The following is a 22,321-nucleotide window of genomic DNA, read 5'->3' as shown; positions in this document are numbered from 1 at the left end:
GTTGTGGTTTGTATGCAAGCCCCCACCACTCAGACATACAAATAAGTAAATTTTTGTTTGTTTTTATTAGATGTGCATGGGAGAAAGAGAGAAAACTATAAGGAGAATAGATTGTCTGTAAAATATTCTTACTACAATAAAATAAAAAATAAAATAAATTTGGCTTGGCCAAGTGGGTTGATTTGAATAAGTATCAGTTTCTTGGCAATTTGAAAGATATAGTTACTTAAATAGTTCTAAAAAATGGACTATTTCTAACTACAGGAAGTGAATACCTTCTAAAAATAAGCATCAACTATCTGGGTCCACTCAGGCATTCTAACCATATTTTTAAAAAGAGGCACTTCAGTAAACAATAACAGCCACTTTGGGGGCCAAAGTGGGGAGTCTTTTCATTGTTTCCAGGCTGAGTTTACTTTACAACTAGCAAAATATTTTTCTGAACATTTCATTGTTGTTGAGAGCAAAATGACAGCTAAAATTACACAAGAGATGTACATGTTTATGGTTCTCGCTCCATCCCTGCCCTGAGAGCTTCCTAGAGAATCCTCTCAGCAGTCCTTGTGACACTCCTGCAGGGTGCTATCATTTCCCCTGACCTACAGACAGGAACTGACTAGAGAGGTCATCTCACTTCCCCAAAGTACACAGCGCTTTTCCAAAGCAGCATGAACCAAACCCAGGCATTCTAGCCCCAGAGTCTGCGCCTTTATCTGCTGTGTGGCACCGCAGGGGTGATGTTCCTTTCCTTCTACAGTGTTTTCAGCAGGGGAGGGATTCAATTTCCAGCACTTTCCAGATATAGGCTACACTGGTGTACCTTCTGCCACCCTGAAGATGAAGTAGCATCTCTGCCCTTTGCAGGCCCTGCCCCCACCACAGCAGATCCCAATCAGAGCAGGGACGAATGGTGGTAGTCTGATGGACAGGTGGCTCTATTCTACTTTTCCCTCTGCACAGTGTTGGGGTGAGGGTGGTGCTGAGGGGTGGTGATTCTGGATTGACACCGAACCCTAGTTCCAGTAGGACTTAGGGATAACACGTGCTGTGGTAACTGCACAGAAGGGTCCCTGAGAAGAGTTTTGTGGAGGTTCAATGTGAGGTGTTTTTTGTTTTGTTTTGTTTTGTTTTGTTTTGTTTTTTACAGATTTTTGTGGGTAATGGTTATCTCGGGGAACATAGCTAGCTAGAATAAGATCCCTGAACTCAGGAGCAGTCCCTGCCTCAGCACACCCGGCCTGAAGGGGTTTGGCTAAAATTTAGATTCAAACCAGGTCCAGATAAGCTCAGTCCTGGGCTTCCTGCTGTTTACCTTGTTTCCCTTCCCATCCTTCTCCCTCTGGGATTTAGGCCAAGACCCTGTAAATCAGATTTTCTATGCATGTTTCCTTGTAAAATAAACACGCCAACCTCACAGCCTGTCTGTGTCAGGAGACAAGAGACCAGAGAAAGTTATATCAAACTAGCATATCAAGGCTGGTGATATACTCACAACCCATATGGTGGAAGGAGAAAATGGACCCCCAAAGGTTGTCTTCTGTCCATACTTGTGTCATGCACAGTGTGCCCACAGAGTGTACAATCAGAAAAAAAAGTTAAATGATCAACACAGAAAAGAAGCCAGTCAGCAGAGAAGGGCGAGGACCACCTGCTCACCAGGCTTCGTGTAACAACAAAGCATGTGTGAAAAAAAGCGGGAGAAGCAGGTGCTACTCAAATGGCCTATAAAGGACGTAGAGGCTAAACCTTAAGGCTTTACTCCCTCTGGGAGTACTGTCCATTTCTTAACAAACTGTCTCTATTCTTATTTCTAACCAGTCCCTTTCCTAGGTCACAGAGCCTGGAATTAGGTGCCCTTTACTTCCAGACAGTAGCAGTGCCCAGGAAGATGGTAAGGACAATGAGAATGGCAGAGCAGACTTGTGGGAGTGCATCCAGACCATGAGGAAAAGTCTCACCTCAACAGGGTCAGTCCACCAACATAGACAGAGGGAGGTTCTAGGTGAATCCTAGCCCAGTAAATTCCACTGCTTCTTGTAGTGTGCCGAATGAAAACAAAATGTTTCCTGTCTTACCTTCCATCTCAGAATGAAAGTCAGGTAAGAGGGCCGGGAAAGGGCAGGATGCCATCTGACACTGAGGCCCTTTTCTGGAGAGGGACATTGTTGGGAATCTACCAGTGACACACACAAGTCTTGTCACTTGGCCCAGCTAACTCTTCCCTGTTGCCAGGCCTCAGTTTCCACATCTATGAGATAAGTCTGGTGATCACCAGGGGATCTTTTGAATCTTAAGGTTACTAGCTGTTTATATGGTTCTGGATAGCAGGCCATAAAAAGCCAAATGCCTGGGAGACACAGTTCAGCTTTTTAGCATCCATTTAATACAGATATCCAGTAGTTATAGGATCAGCCTAAAGAGGTTACAGGAGTACTGAATAATTAACTCTAATAAAATGAGCAAGTAACAAGTCCCATTTATTATATTCCTTTCATATAGAATTTGTATGCTGCAGCATTTGGGCCAAATTGAATGTCCATTGCAGTAAACAGTTTGTCCTGAAAATTTGATTCCCTTGTGACCCAATTCCAGACAACGCTATGCTGAAAGAAACTACCAGAGGAAAGGTCAAAGGATGCTTAAAAAGTGACTGGCCCAGCCTTCCAATATTGTATAAAAATTAACAGTATTAAGGAATCAGTGTCACACATGAAAAAATACCCATTTCTCATTTTTTCAAGTGGGCTTTGTGTACATCAGACAAGAAAATCTTAAACAATACATTTATAAATCAGAAAGAGTCAGCTTGGCAAAGATTACCTGAATTTTCTTGAGGCAAAATGCCTCAAGAAATCATTAGGCTCCACCCAAGTGTGATAGGGCCAAACACTGACAAATAAGGCTTTGACTTTGACAACAAATCTTGTCATTCCCTGGTTCAGAGGGGCAAAAAGACATCAATTCTTCAAACCAATGGTTTTCTAAAGAGAAATGGTATACCAAGATGATGGACTCAAGAAAAGCCTTGAAAACAACTCCTGACTCCAAGAACCCAAACCTACCCTGCCCTTGCTTTGAAACATCCAGTACTGCCTAGTGTTCTGTGATCGTGGGACAGCAGCCAGTCATTACGACCATCTCCAGCAACTAAGTTATGGTGTGCCAAACCATTACTCAGAGATATCCTGAGTTTATGTTACAAATGTACAAAAGTACAAATGCAGATCCAATCAGCAGAGACTATGTGAGTCTACAAATGGGCTCTTAAAAAAACAAAGACTCACTTATTTTACCAAGAACAGTCCCTATGTTATAGCTATAGTTACCAATGGTACTTCAAAATAGTCAAATAAAGCCTGGTGTTGTGGTGCCAGAGACAGGCAGATCTCTAGAAGTCTAGTGTGGTTATACAGTGAGACCCTGATTCAAAACAGAAATGAAATGAAGAAATAAACAAAACCCAAGGGATATTTGGATCCAGGTGAAATGTGTGAGATGGGGTTTTTCTAGGAAGCTGCACAGTACACTTGAAAAATATCACCAAGTACAGAAAAAGAGCACCATGGGAGAAAAACCTAGAACTGTGACATGAACTGGGCTGCCACACCTCTTTCCTGACCACTCCCTGTGGCAGGCCTCCCAATTCTAGCCTTGTTGTACTCTCTGGCTTCCCCCAGCTATACTGTCAATACAAATACAATACGAATATCCAATCTACTCATTCGGGTTTTCCATTTTGTTCTCCAATGAACGAATGGAGAGGTTTGGTCGATCTCTGAGTCCCAGGATCAAGCTAACACTGAGATTCTGGGTCTAACCATATCTCTATATAATAAGCAGTGGCCACCATGCCCATTACTCACCACTAAGCTAAATGGCTTATATAGGTTTCCTCCTTTATCTCCAGGACTCTGTGCTGTGCTGTGAGCTCAGGTCAGCCTCTTCCAGATCCTTGCTTGCCTTCATCACAGGACCTGCACCCCAGGTGCCAGATCAGCCCTGTTATCCTCAGCTCTTCACACCCACAGGTTTGTCTGGATGGCAGAGGAGCCAACACATGTGACAGTGAACTCTGAAGTTAATCTTTCTCTGTGCTTCATGGCTACTGAGAATAGCTAACATTTACAGAGTACCTATGCATTTACTTGGACTATCTGATAAAGTTTTTCTTTCCTAGAAAGAAGGCTTGAAGCAGCAAAGTATCTTGCCAGTCTGTGACAGGGCCTGGGAAGTGGAAAGCTGCTCCAGGAGGCACTTCTCAGAATCAGCCTCTCTATATCTAACAACCTGCATTTGTAGTCATCTCACCCACCACAGGGTTCCCCACCCCTCATGAGGAGGACAGAGACTATTGTGGAAGGTTTTTGCTTTTTCACATGTAACAGTAGGATTGAGGCAATCTGAAAAGAAAGGCCCCATTATACTAGGGGAGGCTATTAAACATTTGAAAGTACAAATGTGAAAAAAAAATCTTTAAATTCATTAGAGGTTTGTAAAAACCTTCCCTTGGGAGATCTGAAATGCTTAGAGGGCACTGGGCACTCCACATAGAGTGGCAGAGAACAGAAGCTTCAGACCATGACTTCTTCCCCCTGGTCACCTGGTGACCTCTGCGGGGTACACATCAAATTTCATGTGTGGTGAAAGGGTTCTAGGGGTCTGACCCAGAAGCAGTGGCCTAATGCTGTTCCCAAATCCTCCAAGTGGCACTCTCTTATGTCAGAATCCCTGAGAAGCTGCCTCTGGTCACCACCCAGGTTCCTCGAGCTGGGTACCAGGAGGCAGTGGCAACTGTGCCTTAGCCTGGAACTAATCACTTCAGTGTGCCATGTAATTGGGGAGCAGAGAGAACAGGGCTGGATATAAAAAGACACAGAAATATCCTGGTATCAAGCAAAGAGAAACACAATCTACAACAGAAATTGACCAGTAGTCTGCAGGAAAAATGTCCAGATGTTCATAATGGTAACAATTACCTCTGGGTAATCAAGAGGTTTAAAAGATAACCTTTCAATGGCTTCCTGTTATTCCCAAAGCAAGATTTATGCGCCTCTTCTCTAGGCCTTTGGCACATGCCTACAGACCCTCCTGGGCCGCCTCGTCCACTATGCCTGGCTACTCACCAGTGCACCATAGACTCCGAGCTTTTACCAAATGCAGCATCTTCTCCTGAAGAGCCTCTCTCAACTCTGTTAGGCAAACTCCATTCTTTTTTGGTGGTGGCTCTAGGGATTCTACCTGTAAGTGTAATACATCCCTGGCCTTTCCTACCATTCTCTATGTCCAGTCTATATGTCTCCTCAGAGACCACCCTGCCTAGACAACCATAGTAGGAATACCACTGGCTATGGTATACCAAGACTTTGTTTTTTAAGCTTGTGTTTCAACTTGCATTTGTTCTGTATTTTGACTCATCCTCGATCTCCAGAGTGTCTGTTCTACAGAGTCAGCCAAACAACTGTCTTACTACTGTGAAAACTAAAGCAATGGGCATGCGCAAAAGGCACTGAAGAGCACGCCCAGGAACGCCTGGCACCAGGTGGAGTGCGACAACCAATGTCGGAAGATCTCCTTCCCCTCCTTTCTACTGCCTCTGATGATGAGAACTGCAGGGTGGTATGCAGGGTTTTTTGAAGATTACCATAAAAATCTCTGAAAAAAAATAGGATTTAATTAGTATCTGGAGAGTGTTTTAGTTAAGAGTTTCTATTGCTCTGATAAAACCCCAGGACCAAAAGCAACCTGGGGAGGAACGGGTTTACCTTATCTTACAGTTCTACATCACTGTCATTATCAAAGGAAGTCTGGGCAGGAACTCAAACAGGGCAGGAACCTCGAGGCAGGAGGTGATGCAGAGGCCATGGAGTAGTGCTCCTTACTGGCTTGTTCTGCCTGTTTTCTTAGCATCAAAGGGCACCTGCCAAGGGTAGTTGAGCTGGGCTTCCCTACCTACAGGAATCTTACAGAGGCATTTCCTTAAATGAGATTCCTTCTTCCCAGGTGACCCTAGCTTGTGTTAAGTTGATAAAAACTCCCCAGCACAAAGAGGAAAGCATCAATTATATTGCTTTCCAAGGCTGCCTTCTCAAGGGTGAGACTGGTGGACTGCACTGTCCCGATTTATGATTATCAGTTGTTCCCTTCATAAACTAAGAAAAATGTCTGCCTCGCCATCAATGTGTGTGTGTGTGTGTGTGTGTGTGTTGTTTTTCAAGTAAAAGTCTAGACTTTAAGTTTGGGGGGAAAAAAAGCAATCATTCTCCATGATCAATTATGTATTTAAAATGTTAGTAAAATCTCTGCCAGGGCCTGGCAAATGCTGTTCTGAGTCACAGTGGTGATATGTGTTCACATTCACATCAGAAGCAGCAAAGAACGCTAGTGATGTGGAATTTCCCGTGGCATCGGTGGAAAGGAGACAAAAATGTGTTTGTCAGCAAACTTCTCCAAAGCAAAAAGAAATCAGGATTTCCTGTTGGAGGCTTGTGTGGCAGGTGATGTCTAGCATCTCCTGGCCCTAGCTGACTGGCCTTCGCACAAGCCAGAAAGTCGGATCTGACAACAAATCATCAGGGGTCAGCCTAAGCTATGGGGGCTGACACTTGTCCCTTAACGCTAAATCCAAAGTTTAGAGGTCACTACACTCAACTCTAAATGTATGGAATGGCTTCATGATCTGAGTGTGTAGACACACATTCTACAGGGTTCTCTACCATGCCACCACCCACTTCTTAATTCTCACTATACCAAGTAACCAAGTCTCCTGCCATGTGTGTGCCCACTGGCTATGTTCCAGCACACACATCGCTCCCCCACCTTCCCAAAGCCCCCGGTTCCCACATTTTAGTTCCCATCCTCTTTTTGTAGTCTAGAAGAAATAATCGTAAGGGCATCCGAGGTTATTGTCCCTTGCCTGCACTCCAGACAGATGCTCTGGTAAGAGTTTCATATCAACATGGCCCTTTATCTTCACTCAGGTCTGTTTATAATAACTGTGCTGCAAGCTTGCCTGTTTATCCTGTTGCTAAGAAAAGAGAGTCCCCTAGGGCAGACTAATAGATCAATAGATTACAACTGGAGTCCCAAGATGAACTCTCACATCTATAGATGATGATGCTGAGAAAGGATCTTACTATGGAGTGCACACTAGCCTGGAACTGTCTACACAGCCCAGACTGACTCTGAACTTCTGATCCTTTTACCCACTAAGTGCTAGGATTACAGGAATCCATCACTGTGCTTGGTGAACTAAGTTCTGAAACAAGGCAACAAGACAATTTGATGGGGAAAATAACTATCTTTCAACAAATGGTGCAGGGACAGCAGGATTTCCATACACACACGAAAGAAGCTTTACCCCTGATCCACACCATATAAAACAATTAGGTTAAAGTATTGATGATTTCATGTAACAGCTTAATCTATAAAACTACTAAGAAAATATAAAAGCAAAATGTATGCAGTCCAGGCTGTAGCCAAGGATGACCTTAAGCATCCTCCTTCCATCTCCTAAGTGCTGGGATTCCAGGCATGCACCACTATCCCTGGCTTTATGAGCATATCTTCATGATCTTGATTGGCCTTCTCAGATTAAGATGCCAAAGCACAACAAGAAGGTAAGATGAACTGAAATGAAAATATCTATATCTTAGAAGATATAAATGAGAAGAAAGTGAAGACACAGTGTAAAAAATATTTGTAAATTATATATCTGACTAGACTATACATATATAAAGAGTTATTGCAATTTAAACTGTAAAAGTAGGGGCCAGGCAGTGGTGGCACACATCTTTCATGCCAGCACTTGGGAGGCAGAGGCAGGCAGATTTCTGAGTTTGAGGCCAGTATGGTCTACAGAGTGAGTTCCAGGACAGCCAGGGCTACAGAGAGAAATCCTGTCTTGAAAAAACAAAAACAAACAACCACCCCCCCCCAAAAAAAAAAAACAATATAAGTAGGCCCAATTAAAAAGAATAGGCAGCCGGGCGTGGTGGCGCACGCCTTTAATCCCAGCACTTGGGAGGCAGAGGCAGGTGGATTTCTGAGTTCGAGGCCAGCCTGGTCTACAAAGTGAGTTCCAGGACAGCCAGGGCTTTACAGAGAAACCCTGTCTCGAAAAAAACAAAACAAAAAAAAATAAATAAAAATAAAATAAAAATAAAAAGAATAGGCAAAGAATCCATGTGGACATTTCTCTGAAGATATGCAGTTGGTCAAGAAGCTGTTCATTATCATCAACTGGCAGGGAAATGCAGATAAAACCCACAATGAGATCCTGCTTCATAACCACCAGGAGAGCTAGGATCAACAGACACTCAGGGCTGAGAGTGTAGCTCATTGGTAATGAGTTCCCCAGCTACCACAGCTAGAGGACTGAGAGTCCAAATGTTGATGAGGATATAGACTCCTCATTATTTTGATGGATTATGAAATGGTATAGCTGCTTTAGAAAAAAGGTTCAGTAGCTCTTCAAAGGTTAAATATTAGTCAGACCAACTTGTGATACTCTGCTTTAATCCCAGCACTTGAAGGAGAAGAGTCAGGTGGATTTCTGTAAAGTAGAGGTTAGCATGGTCTACTTAGCAAGTTAGAGGCTGACTAAGACTACATACATAGTGAGACCCAGTCTAAAAGGGGGTGGGGCTCCGAGGTTAAGATCACTTGCTGCTCTTTCAGAGGATGCGGCTTCTGTTCCTAGCTCGCTCACATATGATATCATATATACACATATGCAGGTAAACACTCTCACACATGAAAATAAGTAAATCTTAAAAAAAATTGAAGGTTAAATATACAATTGTAGTCCAATCTAGCAATTTTACATGACAACTCATGTCCTCACAAAAATTACACATGAACACTCACAGGACACTCACAACAGCCAAAACATTACAAAATTCAAACATCTATCAGCTGATGAATGAATGAAGTGTGGTATAACCATATGACTGAAAATCTTGTCACCATAAAAGAGAACAAGTCTTTTTTTTTTTTTAAAGATTTATTTATTTATTATATGTAAGTACACTGTAGCTATCTTCAGACACTCCAGAAGAGGGAGTCAGATCAGATGGTTGTGAGCCACCATGTGGTTGCTGGGATTTGAACTCCGGACCTTTGGAAGAGCAGTTGGGTGCTCTTACCCACTGAGCCATCTCACCAGCCCGAGAGCAAGTCTTAATAAGCCTTGCGAACATGACTGATGTTAAACACAGACACTTCCTAGGTGGTCCAACTGATAAGAAATATACAGGCAAGCAAATCCAAAGAGGCAAAGAGCAGGTCAGTGACCACCTAACTGCAGCTGAGGGACAACCAGTATGACCAGTAAGGGTATGTTTTTTTCTGGGGTGATAAGTGTTCTAAACTTGATTGTGGTGATGGCTGAAACAATTCTAAATAAAAGAAAACCAATAAATTACTTCTTAAGACAAGAAAGAAGATACAATGCCCCTAAAGGGAAGAGGAACCCTTTTCTTAGCAGCTTTGCGTAGTACTTAATCTTGGCTCTCTGCTGGGTGCACTTTTTAATTATAGCTCCTGTAGTGAGAGGTACCAATGAGGTTCAGCCCTATGTGCACTTGCATCTGTGGAGTGTGTGCACTCTGTGCAGGGCCTTTCTGAGCCATCTCTCCAGCCCTGCTTGAGACACATCTCACTATAGTCCAGGCTGGCCTGGAACTCACAGAGAAGCACCTGCCTCCCAAGAGCTGGGATTAAAGGTGACACTACCACACCTGGGAATTTTTTTTTAAAGAAAATTTCAAAATATAGCCCATATTGTACATTGGGAATTACAGGCCTACATCATGACTCTCTGCTCTGTTTTCTGTCCTTCCTGTCCTCTCTTCTCGCTCCCTTCCTTCCTTTCCTTTTTTCATGGCTTTTTTTTAAACTTATTTATTTATGTAATGTGTGCGTGCATGGGAGTATGTATGTGTACTATGTGTGTGCAGGGCCAGGAAGGTCAGAAGAGGGCATCAGATCCTTTGGAACTGGAGTTACAGGTGGTTGTGAACCATAATATGGGTGCTGGGGACCAAACCCCGGTCTTGTGCAAAAACAGTAAATGCACTCCACCTCAGCCATCTCTCTAGTCCCATCTTCCTGGATTTTTGAGGCAGAGTCTTCCACAGCCCAGGTTGGCCTCAAAGTAGAGATGTAGCTCAGGCTGACCTTGAACTCCTGACCATCCTACCTCTACCTCCTAAGTACTGGTCAAATAGGCATGTACTCAGCTTTTACTATCTACTTTCTATGCATTAACAACAATCCTATGTTATTGGTATTATTCTATGCTACAAAGCAAGCAACTGTGCTCCCAAGGCCATACCACTCACTGGTGAATAGCTGAGCTGAATTTGAATCCAAGATTTTTAATTCCCTCTGTGTTCCTCCTTCTTTCTTATATTGTTCTGGATAGTTTTTTGTCAACTTGATATGAACTAGGGTCATCTGGGAAGAGGAAACTTTTGTTGAGAAAATACCCCCATCAGAGTGGCCTGTGGGCAATCCCATAGGGCATTTTCTTGAATGTGGGAGGACCTAGTGTACTGTGGGTGATGCCACCCCGTCAGCTGGTCCTGGGTTAGTTTAAAGGTAGGTTAAACAAGCCAGTAAGCAGGACTGCTCAATGTCCTCTGCATCAACTCCCGCTTTGAGTTCCTACCTTGGCTTTCCTTGATAACAAACTGTTACTGGGACATGTAACCCAAATAAACCCTTTCTTCCCCAAGTTGATTTTGGTCATGTTCTTTATCACAGCAATAAAAAGCAAACTAAGATATAATGGTGCTGACTCTAGGAACTTTAATCCTTGATTGAACCAAAGTAAATAATTTGATTCTAAGTTTACATTGATTATTACAAAAATGATCTCAGAACAAAATGAATATGTAATATTTTAAATCAGCAAATGAATATATGACATTTGAACATTTTCAAGTAATTTCTTTTGATTTTATTTATATGTATGCACACATGTATACAGGTACCTGCAGAGGTCACAAGAGGGTGTCAAATTCCCTGGAGCTGGAAGTACAGGCAGTTGTGAGCTGTGAGACCTGAGTGCTGGGAACAAAGCTTAGGTCTTGTCACGAGCTTTAGACTATCCTCTAAACCCTACGTGGGTCAGATCTGACTCACTCGGGTAGCCAAAACATGTAGTCTTGACCTGTCCCAATTCTGCAGGACCAGCTCCTTCTCAGGACTTAGGTCTTGGCTAAACAGTTATCTTCATAGATACCTGCACAAACCCAAGTGTACCAGCCCACCTCACTGGCTCCTCATCGAGCATAACGTCTCATATCACCTCCTCAGTACTCAATATCTTATCAGTGAATAATTTACCTGTTTTCTTTTTGTCTGTCTCACTGTAACATAAATTCCACTAGGGCATGATTGTGTCCACCTTGTTTGCTCAGTTAAGTATTTGTTGAATGAAACCCTGTAGTGAGCTCATACTCTTTAACTCGGGCCTGACCCCCACAGCCCTGCATTACACTGTCCACATCTGCTCTGTCCTGACGTCAGCTGAGCCAAGACCACGGCAGCAAAGAAGCTTAGGTTATACACCTCGCTCCAGGCCTTTTAGTCTTCTGGGAAAGACTCATTCGCCTTTTCATATGCTTGTATTTTTCCCTTAAATCCTTCTCCTTCCCAAAACCTAAAAGGGGAAGTCACTCTTATCTGGTTATCTCTAAATGTTCTCTCTCTTTTCCTGGGCAGCCATCAAAATCCGGTCTTTTGTATTTAAAGTTCAAAAAAACTTGTCAAGCAGGTATGCCTGTACTTCCCTGATTACGGTCTGTTTTTGTCTTTTCTATTTTTTTTCCTTTTTGCGCCCTTATTAATCACAGCTTGGACTTCCATGGCGTTTCCTAGCCCCGGCAATTCTTTTGTGATATTAAGTTTGAGGACCTCAAGTTTGTGGGCAGTCTCTTGGAACTGCCTGTTCACAGGGTCTGCCACTATTCAGGTGCCAAACTCAAAGGTATCTGTTTGTGAATGTGCAGACGCTAATGAATGGTTCTGAAGTTCTGCTGTCACAGAAAGGCAGTTAACTCCTCCCTGTCTAAAATACTACCACCGTGTTGCTTTTATTAGCAGGGCATTTTATACCCCCCAACCCCCACCCCGCTTTCATCTTGCCAGTTCTAGTAGTCACTGGTTTTAATGAACAGACTGGGAATAGCAGATCCAAGGCTTTCTTCAAGGCAGAACTTCAGTTTTCATTTGCTGAGGTATGAGCCCTGGGAGAGCAAGTAGATTTGATACAAGACTTAAGCCAAGAGGTTGTTTTCCCCTTCAGACTTCTTTGCATTTTTGTTGCTGCGGCTGTTTTGTTTCATTCTGTTTTGAGAAAAGGTCTCCTTCTGTAGCCCAGGCTTGCCTGCCTCAAACTCTTGCTTTCTGAGTGCTGGGGTGTGGGCCACCATGTCTAGTCAAAGGTTTAACTTCACTTGCTTTGTTGTTTGAGACAGGGTCTCACTCTGTAGCCCAGGCTGGCTTCAAACTTACTATGTATCCTATGCTACCCTCAAACTTGTTAAACCTGCCTCAGTTTACCAAGTACTGGAATAACACACAAGCCACCATGTCTGTCTTGTTTTTTTTTTTTAAGATGGGAAGAACTCTTCTATTTCTGTCGCCATAATCAGTCTTTAGCGGCTACACAAGCTCGGTCTCAGGAATCCACAGGAATAGTTATACACAGTTAAACCAGCACTTCAATGCCCCTGTGCTACAGACACGGCTGAGGGCACTGGCTGCCATGTTACATTTTTCCTGCTTTGCTCACACACAGATACTATGGTTGGAGCTAGACTTGAAGAGGTTTGTCCCAAATAGCGGGAACACACTGGTCTTCTTACTGAGTCTAGAAATGAACCCTAGCTGATGTTTAGGTTCTGCATGGACTAAACAGTAGTCTAGGAAGCAAGCAATCTGAGAACCAGAAGGATAACAGACTGGGAATAAAAACAAGGCCGCGCATGTAGATAAATGTGTTCTTTTGTCTCAACACATTATGTTAAGAATCTGAGCGCTCTCATCAGAGCAAAGAAGCTGCCAAAGAGTGAACTGGGTCAGAATTTACCCACCCATTTCAGAAAAATAATTTGGAAAAAAATCTGAGTAATTTACCACACAGTCTTTTATTGGCAAGAACATTTGTGGGACTTATATGTAGCTGCTACTTGATCTCAATGAAATTATAAATATATCAGAGTGTTTTTATTCCTGATTGATAAGTATTCAATCCTTCATACTATCCAAGGAAAGTATAATTCAGTCAATAAACCCAATTCTTTGTTCCTAAAGGTTTTTGCTATGATTAAACTAAAACACACCTAAAGGATCTCCATATGGAGTGGTATAAAATGGTTACTCCAAAACCAATGACCTAATTAGTCTCATCCATACATTCCTGTTGACTTACACTCCAATAGGAGGCAAGAGTACAATGTCCTGACTTCTAGGGTCATTGCTAGAGTCTGTCAGATTCTGCAGAGCTTTCTAACCTAAGAGTGGGTTGGGCACGATTTGCATCAACCCAACACTGTAAAATATAATCACTCAGAAACCTCATGTGTTTCTCCTCTCACTGTGACTGGCCTAGAGAAGAGGAATGGCTGTAAAACACTCACATTACTTTGCTAACCACAGTTCCCTTTCTACCTGGTACAGAACAAAGATACTGCTTACAATGCAATGAGAGGATTAGCATGGATGTGTAGAGCTATAGGCAAAGGGAGACACATAACTGAACCCCAAGTGCAACAGTACCTATTTCTGCTTTTACCACTAAAGTATCTGACTCCTTCCTGAATATATATAATGGGTACTAGGCTGCCTGGTCTCTAAATCTTTGGAGCCTGGTCCTCATTACTCTGAGCAATGTGCATGAGGGCTGCCAGTATGACACATGAAGCCAGCTCTCCATTCGGGTCCGTCCTGTCTAGTGTGTAGCAGGATAGCATAACACTCAACTGCCTGGCCATCTGCTTGGTCCCAAGCTAATGGCAGACACCGAGTTTGTAGGAGTGAGTCAGTAAATCTTCCTGGGGGTGCTCAGCAGTCAGCATTCACATACACTCCTCCTTCCACAGTTACCACTCCTTCCCAGCAGGCCCTCTGCAGACTCCCCACAGGCAGGAAAGTGGGCTGGCTTCTAAACATCTTAGGCTGTCAGCTAATGTTGGAAACAGGTACTCCTCTGAGCCTGATCTCCAAATGTGACCCCATCGGTGATTTTTACCATGCTCCTCAAGTCTCACACATCTGCCTGGCAGCTGGGAAAATTCTTATGACTGCTTTCAAGGATGTTTCCTAGAGGTGGGAGGGTGAGGAGTCTTTGGTTCCGTTTGTTCTTGGTTATGTTCAGGTTTAAATTAGATAAAAATCCTAAATGACTAGCAGTGTTTATAGTGACATACAGCAAGATCTATCGTGGCTGTTACATTATTACAAATACACACTTCAAGAGACTAAGTCACAGGCTTATCGAGTGTTAAACCGATCAATTGTAAACAGGGAAATGGAGAGTGAGGATGATACATCAGCACCCTTTCCTTTTATAGGCTTTGTAAGGGAGTCAGATATTCACCAATAAAGTCAGCATAGAATGTTTTTAATGCCCATGCAGTCACAGTTGGTAAGTACTGCATCAGCCAATGCTGACCTTAATTACTAGCAAAGGCAGGGCTCTGGTCTTAGCTGGACAGAAGGAAGGAACAACAGAAGGACAGTCTGAGCACATGTGAGATGTGTACAGTTGTTGAAGATGAAGCAGATTTAAGGCACTATATATTTTTTATAGTTAATACAGTGAGTATGTCAGTTGAGTGACTCTAGTCACCAACTATGTCCCCAACACCAAAAGGCTTGGAACCCTGGCTGTAGTCCACAGCACTGCTGTTTAGGTCACAAGGTCCTTTCCTACCAGTTGCTGTGTCCCTCAGAATGTCAGGGACCAGCTGGCAGGCTTGAGCCATATGTTCTATTTCTGTGCATAGGATGTGAGTGTGCACACAGTAAATCAGGCCAGGATGTGAGTCAGATCACGTCAAGTGTTGAAAGAAACTGATCTTCAAAGCGCACTAGAAGCATCGTACCAAGCTTCATGGCCACCATGAAGCAGCTATAGTTTGACAGACATGTAATTACTACACAAAAGAGAAACTGTAAGGTTATGGAAGGTGAGCATTGTCCAAAGGCTTGCCATTGGGGAAGAAAGGAAGATAACGTGGAAGCCACACTCTGGAAGTCCTAAAATTCTGTGGTAAAAAGATTTATTAGGGTCACATATTTCCCCAGAACACTTAAGCCAGACATGTAGAAGCGGTAACCTGGGGGCTGGTGAGATGGCTCAGTGGGTAAGAGCACCCGACTGCTCTTCCGAAGGTCCAAAGTTCAAATCCCAGCAACCACATGGTGGCTCACAACCACCCGTAATGAGATCAGACGCCCTCTTCTGGTGCGTCTGGGGACAGCTACAGTGTACTTATGTATGATAATAAATAAATCTTTGGGCCAGAGTAAGAAGGGACTGAGCAAGTGGGGCTGACCGGAGGGAGCAGAGGTCCTAAAATCCCCAACAACCACATGAAGGCTCACAACCATCTTTACAGCTACAGTGTGCTCATAAATAAATAAATCTTAAAAAAAAAAAAAAAAAAAAGAAGCGGTAACCTGGGATAGCTCAGAAAAACTGTAAAAGTTGCTTTTTTCCTCTCTAAACAAAACATTTTACCAGCCTTTCAGATTAATGGTGTGTGTGCACTCAATCCCACAGGTGTGCGGACAAGCTCACGAATGTGGCAGTAAGAAGATAATGTTGGCTGTCATTTCTCAGGTGCTATCTACCTTGTTTCCTGAGCCAGGGTCTCACTGGCCTTAGACACATAGACCCTATCTCAAATGACACCAAAATCATCTCTGGGTACTGAGCTACAAAGATTCACAAAAACAAACAAAAAACCTGTAATGCTCTCTGTGAGAATGAGTGTTCATAGTATGACCACATTATTAGTAAAACAAAATGCATATGTTCTTTCATGTTTCCATGGAGACAAATATGGCAAAATATCAATTGCAGAACACGTGTTGATCGATGTATTTCTGTTAGAAATTATGTGTTTAAATATGTAGGAGGATCTGTTCTGACTGTGTATTTCTTTACACCCTTACTCGTTTGAATTCTTTACAATAGCTATTACTTTTTATAACAGAAAACAACAAGGATCTTCATGAGAGAAGACCAATGTAAGCCTGTTTTTTGTTTTTTGTTTTTTCGAGACAGGGTTTCTCTGTGTAGCCCTGGCTGTCCTGGAACTCACTCTGTAGACCAGACTGGCCTTGAACTCAGAAATTGGCCTGCCTCTGCTTCCCAAGTGCTGGGATTAAAGGCATGTGCCACCACGCCTGGCGTTATTTTTTTTTCTTAATCATCAAATTCTGTGAAGACTCAAGGTAGTTTATGACACTGTTAGTGTCCCTGCAAGAACGGTAAAGAACCACAGGATGAGCCTTGGGAAGGTCTTAGCTCAGGCAGACCCCACACTCTGGGAGTCCACAGAATGCCAAAGGCAGGAGGGACACTGGCCACAGAGGCCCTTTCAATGCTAGCAAACAGCTTGCCTGGACTGAACAACCGAACTGCTGCTTCCTGGACTGTGAAGAGTTCACTGTTGGTCACACTCATGGCTGACTCCAGACTGGCTGCCACTTAGGTTTGGCATGCCTGGTTTCCCTGGCATGCTGTGCAGAGGGCTGTGACGCTATTAGCAGGAAGTGACAGCAGCAGAGCACCTCAGAAGCATGGTTTCCTTCCGAGGGCAGTGTGGGAGTAGGTCTGCTTGCCCTGCCTCACAACTGTAACCTCAGGATCCAACCTGAACCCAGACTAGGCATTTCTCCTCAGTGTTGCTCTGTCCTAGGATCTGTCCCACAACCCTTTTTTCTGGAAGTGGAGCCAAAAGGCAGCACTATACCTGTGCCCAGGTCTGGAAACAGCCATGGTCTTGTCTGCTAAAGGCTAGAGGACCCATGTCATTGTCCAAGCACTTTCTGATTTTCTGATATACAGGCTCTTTCCACATCAGAATTTCCTGAGTAATTCTTACTCATCGTTCAGGTACTGGTTCAAATGTCACTGCCTCAGGGCTGCCTCAGGGGTGCCTCTTTCCATACTCTGCACCAGGCCAGGCTCCCTCATGCCTTGATAGTGGGCTGCAGTTCATGGTGTTTCACCCAATCCCGATTTAGTTCTATGACATGAAGGGTGTCTGCTTCATTTCTCCTTCCTCAAGGACAGGAACCATGCCTGCTTCTGCTGTGTTCCCATCCCATCACAGCATAGAGAGAGTCTGCCTAGTAAAAGCTTCCACAGGGCAAGATGATTCAGGGGCTCCTGGGGTAAAATCCACACCAGTGAGAGGATTATCATGTGTCTAGGTAAACAGTTACCAAGAAACAGTTACCAAGTAACCCTCTTGAATGCTGGAGATTTACCTGAGCTGGGTACTAGCTAAAATAGCAGAATCTATGATACCTCTTCACTTGCTTCTTGGGGCTTCTTTGGCTGCCTAGGATACTGTGGGAGGCCCTGGGCTGTGACTGTCCTGGAGGAAGGAAAGAATGGGAAGGGAGTAAAAATGCTCCGCTCATAGTTGAGGGGCCTCAGACAGCTCTGGAAAGGGTGGGAGGAGCAGCTGGAGCACTGACCTCGGCTTATGCGCTGCTTCTCCCCAGACAGAATGCCGGGACTGTCGATGATGCTGATGCTCTTCAGAACTTGGTTGGGCAGCTGTGAGCACATGAATCTGGAAGAGACAGAACAAAGTTGGGACTAGAAACTGGACCTTTCAGAAGCTCTCTACTCACTGATGTCTATAAAAAGAAGCTAGACAGAGGCTAAAGATGCCTATGAAGTGGACTGTAAAGCAGGGGCTTGGAGGAAACTAAAGGTAACTTCACTGGGGTCACAGAACAAATGCCATTCCACATACAGGTGTGGAAGATGGGCTGCAACCCATTTCTTCCTGCCATTTGATCCCTTAGTGTTAACTGTGGTTTATTTATCAAACACTTGGGTGGTTTACAAATACTACCTACTTTGATCCCTAAATTAACATCCTTCTATGAATCTCACAAAGGTTAAGTAGCTGAGACATTCACAGTTGAGCCTTAAACTCAGTCTGATTCCTACCCCCATGTGCCTCCTGTTCCCACCTCCTTGTCCAAGCATCCTAAGTTTCTGCTGCCTCCTTCAGGGTGCACTTCTCCTAAGCTAGAATATCTGAGTTTGTCCTATCCTACTGCTCTGTGACAGCTAGATGTCCAGGGTTGGTGTCCCTTTCTGATGCCCCAATGACCCAGCATGTAGTCCAAAGACGCTCTGCTTCAAGCTCAGCAAAGGTCAGGTACCTCTGGGTAATATCATCCTCAGATGCTGAGGAATCCTAAGGGAGCTCTGAGAATAGGTGAGGAGATGTGCTCAACAGAGGCTCTGACCATCTTCAAGCCTCTTTCCTGGTCTCTCTCACTTGTTACAACCTCTTCCTTCTGACCAGCCACTTCTTCCTTCTGACCAGGGTCCCTGTTGCTATGCTTTCAGTTATCTGCCCAAACAACTGGGAAGCAGAGTGGGATGGAAGGAAATTTTTGACTTGTGCCCTAGCAGACTTGGGCTTAGAATCTGTTCAGCCTTTGTCAATAATTTTCTGAGACCTTAGACAAAGGCCTTTCCCTGTGGAAACCTCAGTTTCCTTCTATGTAAAGGGAGACAACTAAACTGGATAGAATCTGCCCTGTCCTTGGGAGCTTTCCCATTGTGAGGCAATGAGTAATAGCAGGAAGTACCTTGTTACTTCCACCCCAGGCACTGAGCCTGGTTTGGATCTTTGTTGGGTCTGTGTATGCTTTAAGGGGGAAACAGAGTGCCTCTCCTCTTCCTGTTTTAAAAGTGCCTGACTTCTGTATCTGTGTGGGCAGAGGCTTGAAAACACTTGGGAACAGCTCAGTTCTTCCATTCAGTGGAAGTGGTGGGGATTACTCAGAAAGTAAGTATGCTGGGAATGCAAGACAAGGCACAAGGCAGACTCACAGCCCCCACAGCTGTGACCAGAGCTGCCATGGGCAGGGGAGGACACTCAGGCCCAAGGTGCCATCGCTGACACTCATGAGAACTGTCCTTTAAGAGGCTCAGGACTAGATAGTCACACATTCTTTTTTATACTTCCAAATCAGCCCAAGAGATGAAAGCAAGGTAACTCTGAAGCACGGAGCAGTTTTGACATCATGGGGTCTTGCAATAACGCTTGGCTGGCAGGAGACTACAAGCTAGTATCTCCCAAGTCAGATTAGTAGAACTCAGTGCACAAACTTAACCTCCATAACACCACAAATAAAGCCGAGCATATGTAAGAGAAACCTTTCATTCCTCTTCTTCTCTGGCCCCTGTCATGCCCCAAGTCCACCTGCACAGTCTGAGCAGAGCAGGACACACAGGAGCCACCAATCACTGCTTGTCAGGTTCTCAGAGAGAATCGCTCTCTAGAACTGGGGGAGGAACAGAGCTCTGAGCACAACTTGGTGGACACTGTGTCTTGTCAGTCTATCCGGAGACAGCTGGCAATGAAACATGCCATACCTTTGTAAAACTATTTACACAAACTGTTCCCACAGGAAGGGTGATGTTTCTACAAACCTCAAGCTCACACTCAGTATCAATTTTTCCAAAACACAAAATTCCTAGATTTTAGTGAGACGCTAACAGAGGGACTTACTATTCCTGCACTGCTCACTCCTGGAATGTACAGCAAGAACATGTCAGCAGGTCAGCTGTGTGAGCCACAGAGCAAAAGGCCTATTGTTGAGCTATCTCCCACAGCAGAAAGGACAACTGTCAAAAAAGGAGACTAGCAGGGCTCCAGGGGTACCGGAGAAGGGGCTGCTGAAGCCATGTGTAGGATTCTAACTCCATTCCATCAAAGAAACTGTATGAGGTGGGGCAGGGGCAGGAGGGCAGAGAGTACAAGCAGGCACTGGGTACTGAGGGTGCCACAGCAGCTATTGCAAGGTTAAGTCTACACATTTAGGCATGTTCCTAAAAGCACATTCTACTGTAATCAGGAACCCCTAAAGTTATCATGGCAATCGCCACTTAACCTTCCATCCTGAGAGAGGAAGGTGAAAGGCAAGATTTGTCATACCCCTCACAGGAGGACAGGTCAGGAGTTTTTGCTGGAACATTTCCAAGCAGAGATTTGCTGTCCCAAGATGGATTTCCTGATCTTTCCTGGAGTGACTAAATCAGCGCAGATACCTGGCCTCTATTTCACACAAAATGCTGATGTGCTGCAGAGATCTCAGACCTCTCTTGGTTTTCCCATAGGTCCCTCCCATCGACCTTATGAACTCTGTTTCCCAAGGTAAAAGAAGAAAACAATCAAGATCTCCACTGGACCCCAATGCCTGTTATCTCCATCTCCACGTTTAGGGAAAGTCAAGAGTAGCAAAGGGGCAGAGGTGATAGGCAGTAGCAAGAGAGGGCACCATAAGGTCTCATGCAGGGCGCGAGCTCTGCCTCACAGGAACACAGGCAGCAAGAGCATTAGGTTACTTAAAACTGCCCACAAAAGCTAAAATTCTAAGTTAATGATTAATATTTAAAAGATAAATTTGGGGGCTACAGAGATGGCTCAGTGGTTAAGAGCACTGACTCCTCTTCTAGAGGTCCTGAGTTCAACTCCCAGCAACCACATGGTGGATCACAACCATCTGTAATGGGATCTGATGCCATTTTCTGGTGTGTCTGAAGACAGTGACAGTGTACCCACATACATGAAATAAATAAATCAATTAAAAAAAAAAAGATAAATTTGGGCTGGTAAGATGGCTCAACAGATAAAGGTGCTTACAGCCATTTCTGATGACCTGAGTTCAATCCCCTAGACCTATATGATATTAAAAAGAGAACTGATTCCCATAGGTTGTTCTGTGACCTCCCCTCATTCACAGTAGCACACATTCCCTCTCCTGCCAAATAAATATATATTTTTTTCTTTCGAGACAGGGTTTCTCTGTATAGCCCTGGCTGTCCTGGAACTCACTTTGTAGACCAGGCTGGCCTCGAACTCAGAAATCCGCCTGCCTCTGCCTCCTGAGTGCTAGGATTAAAGATGTGCACCACCACCCCCGGCTCAAATAAATAATTATTTAAAAAAAAAAGAATTAGAAAACTAAATTTGTAGGCTGAGCATTGTGACTCATACCTGTTATCCAAACATCTGGGGGGTAGACTGGGGATAATCGGGAGACAGGATTATCTTCAGCTACATAGAGAATTTGAGGCTAGCCTGGGCTATATGTGACAACACCCTATCCCTACCCCTTAAAGCATAAAACAAACAAAAAAGCTAGACTTGTAAAATAACTGGGCAGCACCTCAGTACTGGTTTTGACTTTTCAATGGAACATCAAGGTTTACAGCAATGATGATAACACAACACCACTACTGACCAATCCCTGACTGCATGTCAGGTCTGCTTTACTTTATATTTATATGTTCATGAATTAAATCCTTACTACAATGGGAGAGGCCTTACAAAAGGGTAGACTGGGGCTTGGAAGGGTCCTAGTCTACTGGTGACAAGTGACAGAGCTGAGATGTAAGCTGGTAGGCCTGGGCGGATCTTAATACATGGCTACTACTGTCACCACACACATGGGAATTACTGCTGAGTTTCTTTATCACACTCAAGGTTACATCCTGAAACAAAGGACTGATGTGCCACTGCCCTGGGGCTTCCGTGTGCATACTCTAGCTACCTGTGTGGAGGGTTGGATAGCTGTGAACAAGACACAGATGTGTACTGTGAGCACTCTCCCTTCCATAGGTCTCTAGGCCTCTCTAAGCAACTCTACCAGGTTGGTCACTCAGCTCAAGTCAGAACAGTAAGGGAGGATGGAGCGGTTTCAAAATACCTCCTTTAATCTTACTTGCTTTATCAATAAATATATACACAAAGGTTACATGATGTAAGCAGAAAATCTACAAAAAACCAAGACAACTAAATTATCTCACAGCCCTGCTTTAAATGACTGATGTAACTTTCTAGTGCCAGGGAGACGTGACATTCACAATTAGGCTACATAAATGCCTCTCTCTCTTGACTGCCATGGAGGGAAGCCAGAAGCAATGTCACCTTAGAAGGATCTGCCCAAACCCAGAGAAAAGGGTGCATTTCCTAAATGCCAGAACCAAAATCATATAAGCAACTGTCAACCAGAAACAATGGCTTGGCATCGGAGAGATGGC

At 44.0% G+C, this 22,321-nt stretch overlaps 1 protein-coding gene across 1 annotated transcript in view; it reads right to left on the bottom strand.

The window, feature by feature from the left end:
• Window positions 1-22,321, bottom strand: part of Ehd4 (EH domain containing 4) — a 67,629-nt gene that overhangs the window by 21,926 nt on the left and 23,382 nt on the right. Inside the window, exon 3 of the mRNA XM_021152948.3 lies at window positions 17,725-17,822. Within this exon, the coding sequence (XP_021008607.1) occupies window positions 17,725-17,822 (98 nt within the window). The remainder of the gene's footprint in view (window positions 1-17,724; window positions 17,823-22,321) is intronic.

The sequence above is a fragment of the Mus caroli genome, unplaced genomic scaffold (assembly GCF_978045245.1).
Source record: "Mus caroli unplaced genomic scaffold, Mus_caroli_1 scaffold_2, whole genome shotgun sequence".
Classification (NCBI taxonomy): domain Eukaryota; kingdom Metazoa; phylum Chordata; class Mammalia; order Rodentia; family Muridae; genus Mus; species Mus caroli.
Note: the sequence above shows the minus strand (reverse complement) of the source record. Positions and strands in the feature narration are given on the sequence as shown.